General features: G+C 36.1%; 1 protein-coding gene across 8 annotated transcripts in view; it reads left to right on the forward strand.

The window, feature by feature from the left end:
• Positions 1 to 12,213, forward strand: part of LOC121878465 (multidrug resistance-associated protein 5-like) — a 38,846-nt gene that overhangs the window by 10,692 nt on the left and 15,941 nt on the right. For 3 of the 8 annotated variants that reach the window (XM_042384697.1, XM_042384699.1, XM_042384698.1), the window contains exons 12-18: positions 889 to 996; positions 6,225 to 6,335; positions 9,290 to 9,423; positions 9,799 to 9,901; positions 10,204 to 10,400; positions 10,702 to 10,851; positions 11,055 to 11,181. In XM_042384697.1, coding sequence (XP_042240631.1) covers positions 889 to 996; positions 6,225 to 6,335; positions 9,290 to 9,423; positions 9,799 to 9,901; positions 10,204 to 10,400; positions 10,702 to 10,851; positions 11,055 to 11,181 — 930 coding nt within the window. Of the gene's footprint in view, positions 1 to 888; positions 997 to 5,572; positions 5,681 to 6,224; positions 6,336 to 9,289; positions 9,424 to 9,798; positions 9,902 to 10,203; positions 10,401 to 10,701; positions 10,852 to 11,054; positions 11,182 to 12,213 lie in introns of all 8 variants that reach the window. The other 5 variants (XM_042384700.1, XM_042384703.1, XM_042384701.1 and 2 more) reach the window with 5 other exon arrangements.

Here is a 12,213-nt window from a genome sequence, read left to right on the forward strand (position 1 = left end):
GCCGTGGGAGTATACAGTTTCCTGTGTGCCGAGACAGTGCAGGTAAACAGTAAGGCTGTTTCCTGCTGTTAAGATATGATTTACACCATTCAACAGATCCATTGCCAAGAGCCTGCAGTTTTCACCTAGTACTGTATACCCTGATTGACTGTGTTTGCAAGTCTAGCATTACCATACCTGTGTAATTTTCCTGAGCTGTCTGGGATCTGATGTGGTCAGTGAGATGGATCAGACTGGTGACACTTCATCAAATTTTTGGTTGTTTTAGAATCATGATAAGTATAATTACTAGTAACATGCAGTAGACTTGTATTATAGACCCTCTTGAATATCCATTGACTTGTAATGTTTAGAAAACACATTTGTATGTTTATATGAGGTGTTGCCAAATTTAGTGATGACCTTGACATGTATGTAGTATCTCCAGAGTCGGTAGAAGAGAACAAACTATATCCAGGGATGCCCAGTCATTACCAGTAGCAGGAAAATAAGATGTATGGTATATGCTGGTGGTCTTGGTGTTGAGTGGGGAAGTATCAGTGATGAGCTGGGGAGGCGGCTGGGCCCTTCATCACAGTCACACCTCCCTTCCTTGTTCTTTCTTTCCCACAACTAATAAATGCTGCACATCATTTTAAAGGCTGTTTTAGGTGCTCTACTTTTTACACAGATTTTGACCATTCTACAGACTCTGGGGATATTGTTACCACAGAAAATGGATTTTCATGAACAGTAAACATCAAGGTCGTCACTATGTCAATAACGCTCGTATGTATGCGTTTATACAGTTAGAAGCAAAGTCAACTTCTTTTGCTTTGGCCAGTTGGGACAGACCTACATTCATTGAATATTTTTGTGACTACTGTACTCCTTATGCATTCTTTTCAGGCTTATTCTCTTCTCATGGTATTCAACACAGTCATAAGAAATGGCTTCTCTTCTTCAACTTATTGTTTGCTTTTAGCACAAGGAAGAATTTCTCTGATTCGTTTTCAGGTTAGCCTTTACATTTAGTTTACTCTATCATTCATGTTAATATAAGGTACAGTACAGTGAAGTATCTGTCAACAGAAAATCTACTTTACAAAATAATTTATTTTTTGAAAGATTTGAGCATTTTAAGAAGGAAATTTAGGAATAAACATTAATTTTCTTTCATTGAATTATCTACATATTACTTGAGAGTCATTGGACACTCAGGCAACTGGTTGAGGGATGGTATGCATAGTGTGGTGTGGTATGAGTGACAAGCTTAATTTCCTTCACATGAGTTTAGGGAGGAAGTTACATGGAGATTGTAGGAGAAAGATGACTCATTGAATGCTTATTTATAGACTTTATAACACTGAGTATTAGAGAATAATGAAATCAGTTATTGTACAGGTACAATATTTACAGAAACTAATAATGTACCCAAACTGACCCAAGTACCTTTACTGTACTCTGGTTAATTAGTATTACTGTACATGGTTCCTTTTGACACATGCTCTTGATAATATCCACTTTATGCAAGTATTCATTTTAAGGAAGCTTCTTGGTCCCAAACTTTTTGATTGACAGATATTTTACTGTACAATTCTGCATTGTGTTGATTGACCTATTGACTCCAGTGCCTGGCTTTGAACCTAAGTTCCATAAATCAATGAATCAATGTACAGTACCACAAAGTGTTTCTTACGTCTTATAACAGAGCTTTATTTTATTTTCCTAATATCGGTATGAAATTCAATGCAAATCACATTTTATGACTTGGATTGTTGCAACTGACTGAGGCAACACCTTCCACAAAAAACTCCAGAGGGGGTATTAATTTAATGGTAATTCAAATTAAATCAAATCAAATAACTCACACTAAGCATATGAACTTGGTCAGGTAATGTTTATTTACTATACGTAGCATCTAATTATATACCTGAATCCAGTTGAGCAGTTGACTCAAGGTCCAGTATGGGTTCTTGTTCACTGAAGAGGTAGAAGTATGAACCTCACCTTTATGGCTGAAAAGGTTTAAGAGTGTATGAACCTGAATCCTTACTGGATCTTGGTTCATGGTGTGAAGTGTTACTGTTGTAAGTGACCATTATCTGGCCTTAACCACCTTCATTGTGTGATCAACCATTAAATTATGTACTGACTAAATGAGGCTCAAAAGACATCTAGTGGTAGGTGTCTCTTGGCTCACCTGTTACACTCCTTTGCTTATAAAATGAGGCATCATACTACAAGCCTTCAGTTTTGTTCTTGGATATAATATTTTAAGGTGAGAATGTAAGTATGTACAGTATTTATCGGGTAATTCATGTACCCGGTATATATAAAACCATAGTGTCTCTTTATGTGTGTGACTACAGTACAGTTGTACCCCGCTTAACGCGGTTTCACTTAATGCGATTTCTCATTTACGCGGTGCCTCGCCAGAACCGAACTTTCACTTAACGCGGTTCATCTACTCATATACGCGGGAAGCGGCGCGGGCGCGATGCGCACAAGGTCGCCCAGTCATCAAAACATTACCGAGTTTTTCACCCGCCACCCACCACAGCCGGCCCAAGTCAGTGATAATTATAGTGAGGATATGGACTTATATGGACTTTGAGGGGTTTGACAAAGAGGCCCTGCAAGCCTCTGTGTTGGATAGTGATACAATTGATACAAGTGATACAGGTGAGGGCCAATAATCTGCCCTCTGCCTCGGAACCAACCCCCCATCCCCATGTGTCCAGCCATCTTTTCTACTATTGTAAGTGTTAAAAAACCTAATATTATTGATATTTCTCTTAATTATTATTTGTGTGTGCATACCATCATAAAGTTAAGATAGTATTTTTACTACAACATAGTTGTGTGTCGTCAAAAAGTGGAGTTTGGGGGCCGGGCCAGTCTCTATTGGAATTAATCCCATATGTTCTGTTGTTCACTTAACGCGGTACCCTGTGGGTTCAATTGACCGCGTTAAGCGGGGTGCAACTGTACGTGTATTCCTGTGTCTTCACGAGAGGCTTGTGTGAGAACTACCACCAGTCATCTGGGGCAGACCTGCGATGCATTCCCAAGGGAGCTTGTAGTATTTTTTTTTTTCTTTACGGGGATAAGCCCACCCGGGCACAGGTTACTGACCCACATCAGGGCCTGGGGGGCGAAAATATTATAATAATAATAATAGTAATAGTAATAATAATAATAATAATAATAATAATAATAATAATAATAATAATAATAATAATAACAATTATTATTATTATAATAATTAATAAATATTAATAACAAAATACTCACAAAAAAAAGAAAATATTAAACAATCATTATCATAAATAAATACAAAATCGAAAAAAATAAATCAAGAATGAGAAATGATAAACATTATGTATGTTGTATTGTCAAAGTAAGAGAAACAATTGAAACCCTGCAATTGTGTGTAAATGAAGCAGAAAGTCAGATCAGCAACCTGGGACTTGGTCACAATTTTTGTGATGCCATATGGCAGCAGGGTCTACCATTAGACAACACATTATGCTTCCAATATCTTCCCAGGCGGTAGTACCTTCCTGTTTGGTAGCTGCTTAGTTTAGACAATGGCTATGCTTCACTCAGGAATTGAGTTTACAGATGATTGACACCTCTTGAATCACTCAAGCCAAATTATTTCAAGCTCCAGCTATTGTCAGTATATGCTGTTACACTGTGCCTTCCAGATCCCAGGTGGACTCACCTAGATGGATGAGATATGGTTACATTTTGTTACCATATACTTTACACTATATAGACAGTATATTTATTTTCATTTGTAACTCAGCTCAGATTGTGGTCATATTATATTAGGATAAAGTTAGATTACATTTAAAATAGCTTAGGATAAGATTAGGATTGTCTCAAGGAAACAGGGACTGGGGCAGCTGCTGAGTTGGTAGACACAGCATTGAAGGATTTTTACACAGTTGATACACAATGAAAAAAATGTATATAGCAGAATGATAAATTTTGAGAAAGTTTTAGTGTTATGAAGGGAGTACAGTAGCAGGCAAATGCTAACATACATAAATGGGTTGAACTTGTGGAGAGAATGGCTATGGGTAGAAAAAGTAAAAGAGTGTGTTTGATGTGAATGGGAATACAGATATTAACTGAAGGAAAGTTAGAAAGACAAAGTGGAGGAGTGTGTATGTTTGATGGATGTTTTGATAAAGAGGAACTGGTTCTAGTACATTTTCTACTCTGTCGTGTGCTGTGGGAAGACTTACCGGCTTAGATGTTTACAGAAGTGAAATATCTAAAACAAAGTGTATTCAGTAAATCAGAACAGGACAGTAATATATCTACCCAGTGTACAGGATAAAGATGCATAATGATGATGACCACATTCAAAAGGGGGTTATGTAAAGTTAAGAAAGGCTTCATGTTTAGGGATCAAAATGTAATACTGTACTAGAGAATATTACTAGAAACTACAAGGAAAATGTTACACGAGACAAATGAAGGATTGACGCATTCTGAAGTCGTCTATTGATGTTAACATAATTATCAAGTTGACCTGTGCATTGATATCAACAAGCTAGTCTCCTAAGGTAAGTATCAACAAATCAGATTTAAATTACATAAAGTTGAGACCTACTGTATATGCTAAATGGGTGTAGGTAATGTTCATTTTCTTTTGGAACAACACAGTAAGATTTCACAAGTTGGATCATTTCTTTACAGCTAGTACGGAATGATGTGATCCACTAGACCCAAGTCAGTAGGTAAATTGGTGGTGGGAGAAAACATAATTATACACCATAGAGACTTGAGTCAAGCTTCCATGTATGGCACTATGTATGAATGTTTGTTTATATGTGAACATGTGCATACATATAGAAATATATATGTGCATATCAGTGTGTGAGTGCTTGAATGTACTGTACAGCCATGGATAAAAGCTCCAATACATACTTGTTTGAAGCTGCAGAGAGCCTTAAGTAGTTACCACAGCTGGGAACCTCAGGGCAACCAGGCTCTAGAATTTTTAGTCTAAGGCACATTATAGGACTTGTATCTGTGGCTGTACATGTCAGTACGTATATCTTGTTTACCTGTGTGTTTCTGTTTGCATGTGTTTATGTGTGTGTTTCTATTTGTCTCTATTTTTCTTTTATCTGTCCAGTGTTGGTACAGGTGTATATTTCCATTTACCGTTTATACTATCTTACATCTTTTATAGTTTATATGTCTTTCTATGAACTGTACTGGTGTTTGTTGTCCATCGGGTTGTCATCAGTTTTATCTCCTTGGCAGCATGTTCTCACTTTATCCCATTTTATCATTCAGTGTTATTAGTAAAGTTGCTGTAAAACTCCTTCTCTCAGCCAGTCATGAAGGATATATAACCTACAGTGGGGTCCTCTATTCTTTCTTTCTCATTTTTTTATACAGCAGTGACGAGGTCATTATCTGAAAACACACGTGTCTTTCCTTGATGTGAAAACAAGTCGTAGTGAGTAAGTATCGGTGGTTATTGTAATTTCTGACTGTTTTTTGTAAGCATGTTTTTTTTACATAGATAACCGAGTTATCTTTATTAATTGATTGTTTGTCGTAGGCATGGTCGTATTTTGGACTGTCTGGGATATTACACTTAGGTATGGATTGCATCACCTTTCCTGTACCGGGCATTCGGGCTGGACAAGTCTCTTTAAAGAGATATGAGGTATATTATATGGAGTAGCTTTTGTGTAAGGATATGATTGGCTCCTGTGCTGGGCTGTACACAAAAGTGATATGTAGAATTTTTATGTGTGTGATTTTATAGAAGTGTGATGTGCTGTGTGGTGTACTACAGCCCCTGGGACACTTATTATTTTGAAAGTGCTGTACAGTACTCTAGTCTATTCCTTTACTCCTTTATCGTATGTTATACTGTACTGTATGTATGGTTTTGTGTGTGTGCGTGTATGTGAGTGCATACTTATACACGTGATGTTCTTTCCTGTTATTACCAACTTGTATTCTTTAACTGTCATCTGCTATGTTATGTGTTCACACTGCTTACAGGTCCAGTACTGTACTGCCTGTGTGTTAAGGTCTCTGTTTCTTCATCTGCAGTGCTTAAGCTGGAAGCTTTAATGATTGGTTCAGTTTCTATGTGTGTATATATTTTACCTAGAAAAATTTGATTGAAGGGCTTGTAAGCACCTTGCTTCATAGAAGAACCATACATGTAAGATATTAAAAAATAATAATTTTTTTTCTAGGGTATGTCAGTGATTTCTTATCTCTTGGGAAATGCTCGTTCATCATTCAATATCCTGAGGTTTTCTATTAGTGCCATTGTTGAGGGCGCTGACTCTTTAAGGAGGATTAAGGTGAACTTGTCGTACTGTTTAAGCATGTTGCCGGTCAAGAGTTTTTGCTTCTCCTTATTTTATTTCACAATAATAAGTTATATCTTTCATGCCTTATTAGATGATGCTGTACTGTACTTAATCTTAGAGTAGTTTTTGCTTTATAGAAAAGATAATTAGTTTCTTTTTGGTATTCGACGTGATGGCCGCTACTTTATCTGGCATACTGTACACTCCTAGGGTGAAAGAAGGTGGTTGTTGCTTTATGCATCTCAAAGTTTGTTTACTTTATACAATACTGATACTTTAACAAGCTTATTAACTGCAACTGGTAGTAAATATTACTTCTTGAGCTACAGTACTGCATATAAGTCACCTGTACTATTATTTATATTGTATATCTATCTACTGTACTTAGTTGAGAAAAAGAAGAAAATAAGTAATTCAGTATTGCCGAACACTTATTGGATACTTCTTATGAAACTTTACATTCAATCAAAGCTCCAAAATCTGAACACCATGGGACCAAGCAGTGTGTGGATTTCTGAAAATGATGCACTATTGAGTGGTGTAGAGTCCAAATTATGGTTTTGGAAAAAGAATTGCTTTTAAAGTGTATTTGTATGTAATGAATATAAAGATATACTGGACATATAACTGCAAGGATACAGAATTAGAATACTGTACTGTATAATTTTTTTTGGTAAGTGTTATATTATGAGATATGAGGTTACAGGCATGCGTGTAACTGGTATGTCACCATTATGCAATTATTTTAGTGAAACTATCTGGCATATCTCTCACTACTGTGTCCAGGGTTTAACTCCTGGCCCGGGACAGATGAGTGTAGAGTTAGCCATACCAAGCATTGGCTTCCGTTCCCTGTCAAAGTGGTAAATTAAAGGAGCCAGATATAGGTACCCCACCATGTCTCCATTGCTTAACCCCCTGTGTCCAGGATTGCTTCTGAGCTGAATAAAATTGACTGGCCCTAGCCAAATAAAATATTAAAAGTGACGTCCTCATACAGCATCATGATCTGCTGACATTGCTTCATGCAATGATTTATGCTTGCTGTGCTTTTGTTTGTGTACTGGGAGCAAAGAAATTTCAAAATCTTGTCCCTCTGCATTTTGATATAAATTGTCTTTTCCAACACCATGATGTTGAGCAAAATTGATCTCTGAAACACCATTGACTAATTTTAGTAATATTTCAACTTTTTGATTGATAGTAAGAGTAATATCCTTCATCTTTGCATAATTGCAAGCATCACTCTGACTTGGAATCCATTACATTAAGGTAGAATTTCTGAATTAAGAGGATATTGCAGCATCACTGTTACAGTGAACAATATGATGCAGCAGACCATGAAACATTGACAGTGTGGGCAGTGCACGAAATAATAGCAGCTAAATTCCTAAAGTCACACTTGAGTCTTGACACACACTCTCAGTCTGAAATGATGGTGAATCTTGAGTGTTCCAGATGCTGTACAGTATATGGAAGAGAAGGGTATAAATATTCGTGAAAGGCAGTCAAAGATGAGAAGATGGGGGAAAGGTCAACACAAAGTATTAAAGAGAATAAGAAGTTGTATTAGAAAGAAATGAATAGGATGAGATGGCAAGAGAATAAATGGAGATGGTAATAAAAAAATGTAAAGTTTAAAGAGAAAAAAAGTGAGAAGTAAGGAAGAGGTGAGACAGATTGTAAACGAGCTTAAGGGTTGTAAGGATGGAATTACTGCTAAAATCTATAGGGATCGAAGGATTGTGGAAGATATGGGTGATGAAGGGAAAAGAATTAAAGAATGTTTAGTTCTCCAGTGTGAAGTGAAGGATAATAAGAGTGAATGTTGAACTAACAGGTAGATATCCCTCACTTAATGAATGGGGTTAGGTTCCTGAAAAAACATTTATATTTAGGTAGTGTTGACCCCTGGTGACCTTTTAGACATTTGTATTTTTTAAGGGAGAGGGAGCAGGTAGTAAGAGGTTGTTGTTGAAGGATTAATCTTTAAGACACTGCTTGGGTCTTTATGTGTGTTGTTGTTGTATCATAGCAAGTCATTTTTTATGGGAGGAATAACTCAGGTTGTCATTGTGTGTGTACTGTACTGTGGGTGAAGGTGTTATCTGTAGTCATCAAGTTCTGTGGAATGTAATTTTATCATGTATGTTGGTGATAATTCACCTGAAGTTGTGGGTATTGTCATCATGTATGTGTAATACTGTACAGGTACTGTACATGTGAATGTTGATTTCTAGTTTGAAAGAGTTGTATTAATGGTTCTAAAATTCTTGTAGTGTGGTGTAATGTAGTTGTTAATGCATGTGTATTATTGTCTTAATAACTAACATGGGTCTTTCTAGTTGTTTTGTCTTTAGAACACAAAAGCTTATTATTATTATTAATATAGCTCTGTACTAAAGTTTTGTATAATATTTTGGACCTTGGTGCAAGAATGACCAATGTCAATAAAACAGCTTTCACAATGATGATGTTGCTTAAAGTTAGCCATGGTGATGGCTAACTGAGTGTAACCATTACTGATAAGATAGTGGACTGATACATACTGTCTAGTAGTGAACCTTTTAACTGATCTGAGCACTGATGTGGTTCAAACAAAAATACAAAAGAAATTGACTTAGTCTTTGTTACATTGAGGTTCAGAATTATTCTAAAAAATTCATAATTAAATAATAAATAATGTCATTATTAACCTATGACTTAATTCATTGCATTAAGATTTAAATTCTTTCAGTTTGGGAATGTATTTTATATCCAAAGCTTTTAAAGTGTGTGCCTACTGTATGTACAGTATGAATTTTTTACTTGAAGAATAAATGATGTAATTTGTATAAGTTCTTTAAAATTTTGAATTTCTTAACTTAATATAGAAACTTGCTTCTTACATAGATCATAATAATATTTGTTAAAAAACTAGCCAAAATCGTCATCCAAACTCTCAGAATATCCTGCTAATGGATGAGCTGACTCCGTATGTGGAGAAGCCACAGGATGCAGATACTGCCATTATTTTTCATGATGCTACACTGGCTTGGGATACTGTGTCACTACATAAAAAGAGAAGGAAGAAAAGAAGGTAAGATCCCCCTCCCTTTCTTTCCGTGATTACCAGTCTGTGCTTTGACCACATAACTGTCAATTGTAAAATTACCTAATATTTATGGTTAACTGTCGTGAGTGACATGTGAGATTCTGACACTATCAAAGTGGAAAAAGTATTTACAGCAAGCAGTCTTCTCACCCACGTGAAGGACTGAATATCTGATCCCATCTGATCTGGTTGACTCAGAGTCCAGCGAGGCCTCAGGTCAGGGGTTGAAGAATTTGACCCTCGGCACTGTACTCACTCATTCTAACCCTTTTGTGGCTTTCTTCTCATGCTGATAATTGTCTTATATACTGTAATGTTTATTGGCCAAAATAATAATATAAAACAACTTAACACTTTCAGGAAAAAAACTGATTATGTGTCTCCGGCTGATCGTTTATTACCTAAAGTGGTAGACCTCCAGTATAGTGAGGTTCTCTTTGGTATCAACTTGTCTGTGAAGAAGGTGAGGACATTTATGACTCCTAAATTTCTTATTAATGATCACTGTGTAGCAGAGCTTGAGTGTGGAAAAATCTAAATTGATGAGGGAGGACATTGAGGTGAAGTAGGTTATTGAGATCACTCCATTGTTGTTAGAAGGTTGGGATTAATTAGAACATTGAGGCATCTAAGTAATACACATACACCGTCATACGGTATAGTATACGGATTTCCTAGTTCCTTAAGTGAAAACATCTAATAAACTGAGATAGATTACTAGATAAATTGATTACTTTTATAACTCTGCTATGTTTCTTCCTTTAGGGGGAGCTGATTGCAGTGTGTGGAGCTGTAGGTGCAGGAAAGTCGTCACTCGTCAGTGCTCTGCTCGGCCATATGCGTCTACGGTCAGGAGAAGTTTGTCTAAGTGGGGCATGTGCTTATGTTGGGCAGCAAGCGTGGATTCTTAATGCCACTTTCAGAGACAATATTCTTCTTGATGAACCCTTTGATTCCAAGAGGTGAGATTTTGTCAGGTTTTCAGCTGTTAGTTGATAATTCCCTTTACAGATTATTGAATTTATTACATTGAAAATCGTTCAACAAATACAAAATCATCATAATCCCTTTTATAATTGAAAAACTCTGTCAAGGTATTTTATTGTTATGCTTAAAACTAGACAGTAGGTGATTGATATCAAGCCACAAGTGTGGATATAGAGTGAAAAGCTGCTTTTTAGATTTATGTAATATAATATACAGTACAGAGGAAATGCAGATACTGTATTCTTTGATTTAATTTGGTGTCATAATTGTTCACAGATACTACAGAGTGATTCATGCTTGTAATCTAAACCAAGATGTTGGAGCAATGCCTGCAGGAGACTTCACAGAAATAGGCGAGCGTGGCATCAATCTGTCCGGTGGCCAAAAGCAGCGCTTGTCTCTTGCCAGAGCAATATATGCAAATAAGTATGTTGTATTTTTATGACCTTGTATCTCTGTATAGGCAACAAATCTGGAAATGGTCATATCCCAGAGCTCCAATTAGTGGCTGCTTGATTTTGATGACATTATAAAACATGATTTCACTTCTCTATTAAATGTATCATAAAAGCAAAAACGAGTTTTGTGAGTAGTGTGAAAATAACATCTTTCATTGCTTTAATTCACAGACAAGTGTATTTATTGGATGATCCTCTGAGTGCTGTTGATGCTCATGTTGGTAGCCACATCTTTCAGTGGGTCATTAAGGGAGCGCTGCGAGACAAGACAACAGTTTTTGTCACACACCAACTTCAGGTACCTTTGTCTCCCAATAATCGTGTACCTGTCACTGTATTTTTCCCACACAGAGAATATGTAATATAGGATGCATCTCTGAACACTAATTTGGGATAGATGATAACAACTTTCTTAATCTTCAACATTATTTTCAGCATGTATTAATATAATTTTGTATTGTCTGTTCATAATTTAAAGTATAATTGTTTTGAAATGTTGAAGGTTTTGAATGAATTGAGAAAATTTGAGAAAAACAGAGAAAGGAATATAAATTGAGGTAGAGGAAAACTTTCTTGGGATATATGAGAGAAAGGGAAGGTGAGACCATTAATGGATTATAAAGGTTGAATTATCTGAGTTCTTATGGTCTGGTTTGTTAAAGTAATTATAATGAGTAAAATTCTCATTCTTGTCGTTGATTGATAGTTTGTGACTCCTGAGGTGACAAACCAGAGGGAGGAAGGACAAAAAAGAACTCTGGAATTTTCTGTAAAAAGTTTATTAATGTACTTTTATTTTAACAAAGAAATTGGCATGAAAATTCATATACAGTGGTCCCTTGGTTAACAAGCGCCTCGGTTAACGAGATTTCGGTTAACGATTTACCTTCCATAAGATTCTTAACTTCGGTTAACGAGCAATCCCTCGATTAACGAGTTTTTTATGAGCCGACTTCAACATGTTTTCGCTTGCATTTGGCGGTCCACCAGCTGTAGTATTAGTCCGCCAATACAGTAATCGGTTTTAGGGCTTAAATTCCTTACTATTTTAGTAAATATCAAGAAGTTTATACTATTCAATAATTTTAAAAGTTTAATATTAACTTTTTTAGTCATTTTAACAATTATTGAACATAATTGAAGGTAAAGAAACTAGTTTCTGGCATGCCATCCAGCCTGTTAACACACCAGACAGGCATTAGTCTCTCTCTGTTTTCAGTGGAGGTAACATCTTGCTTGAGACTCTCTTCAACTAAATGCTTTTTTTCTGTGTTTCCAAGCAAATTATTGGTCATTTTGAAATGTATTTTACATATTGACAATATATAAT

The sequence above is a fragment of the Homarus americanus genome, unplaced genomic scaffold (genome assembly GCF_018991925.1).
Source record: "Homarus americanus isolate GMGI-L3 unplaced genomic scaffold, GMGI_Hamer_2.0 scaffold41027, whole genome shotgun sequence".
NCBI lineage: Eukaryota > Metazoa > Arthropoda > Malacostraca > Decapoda > Nephropidae > Homarus > Homarus americanus.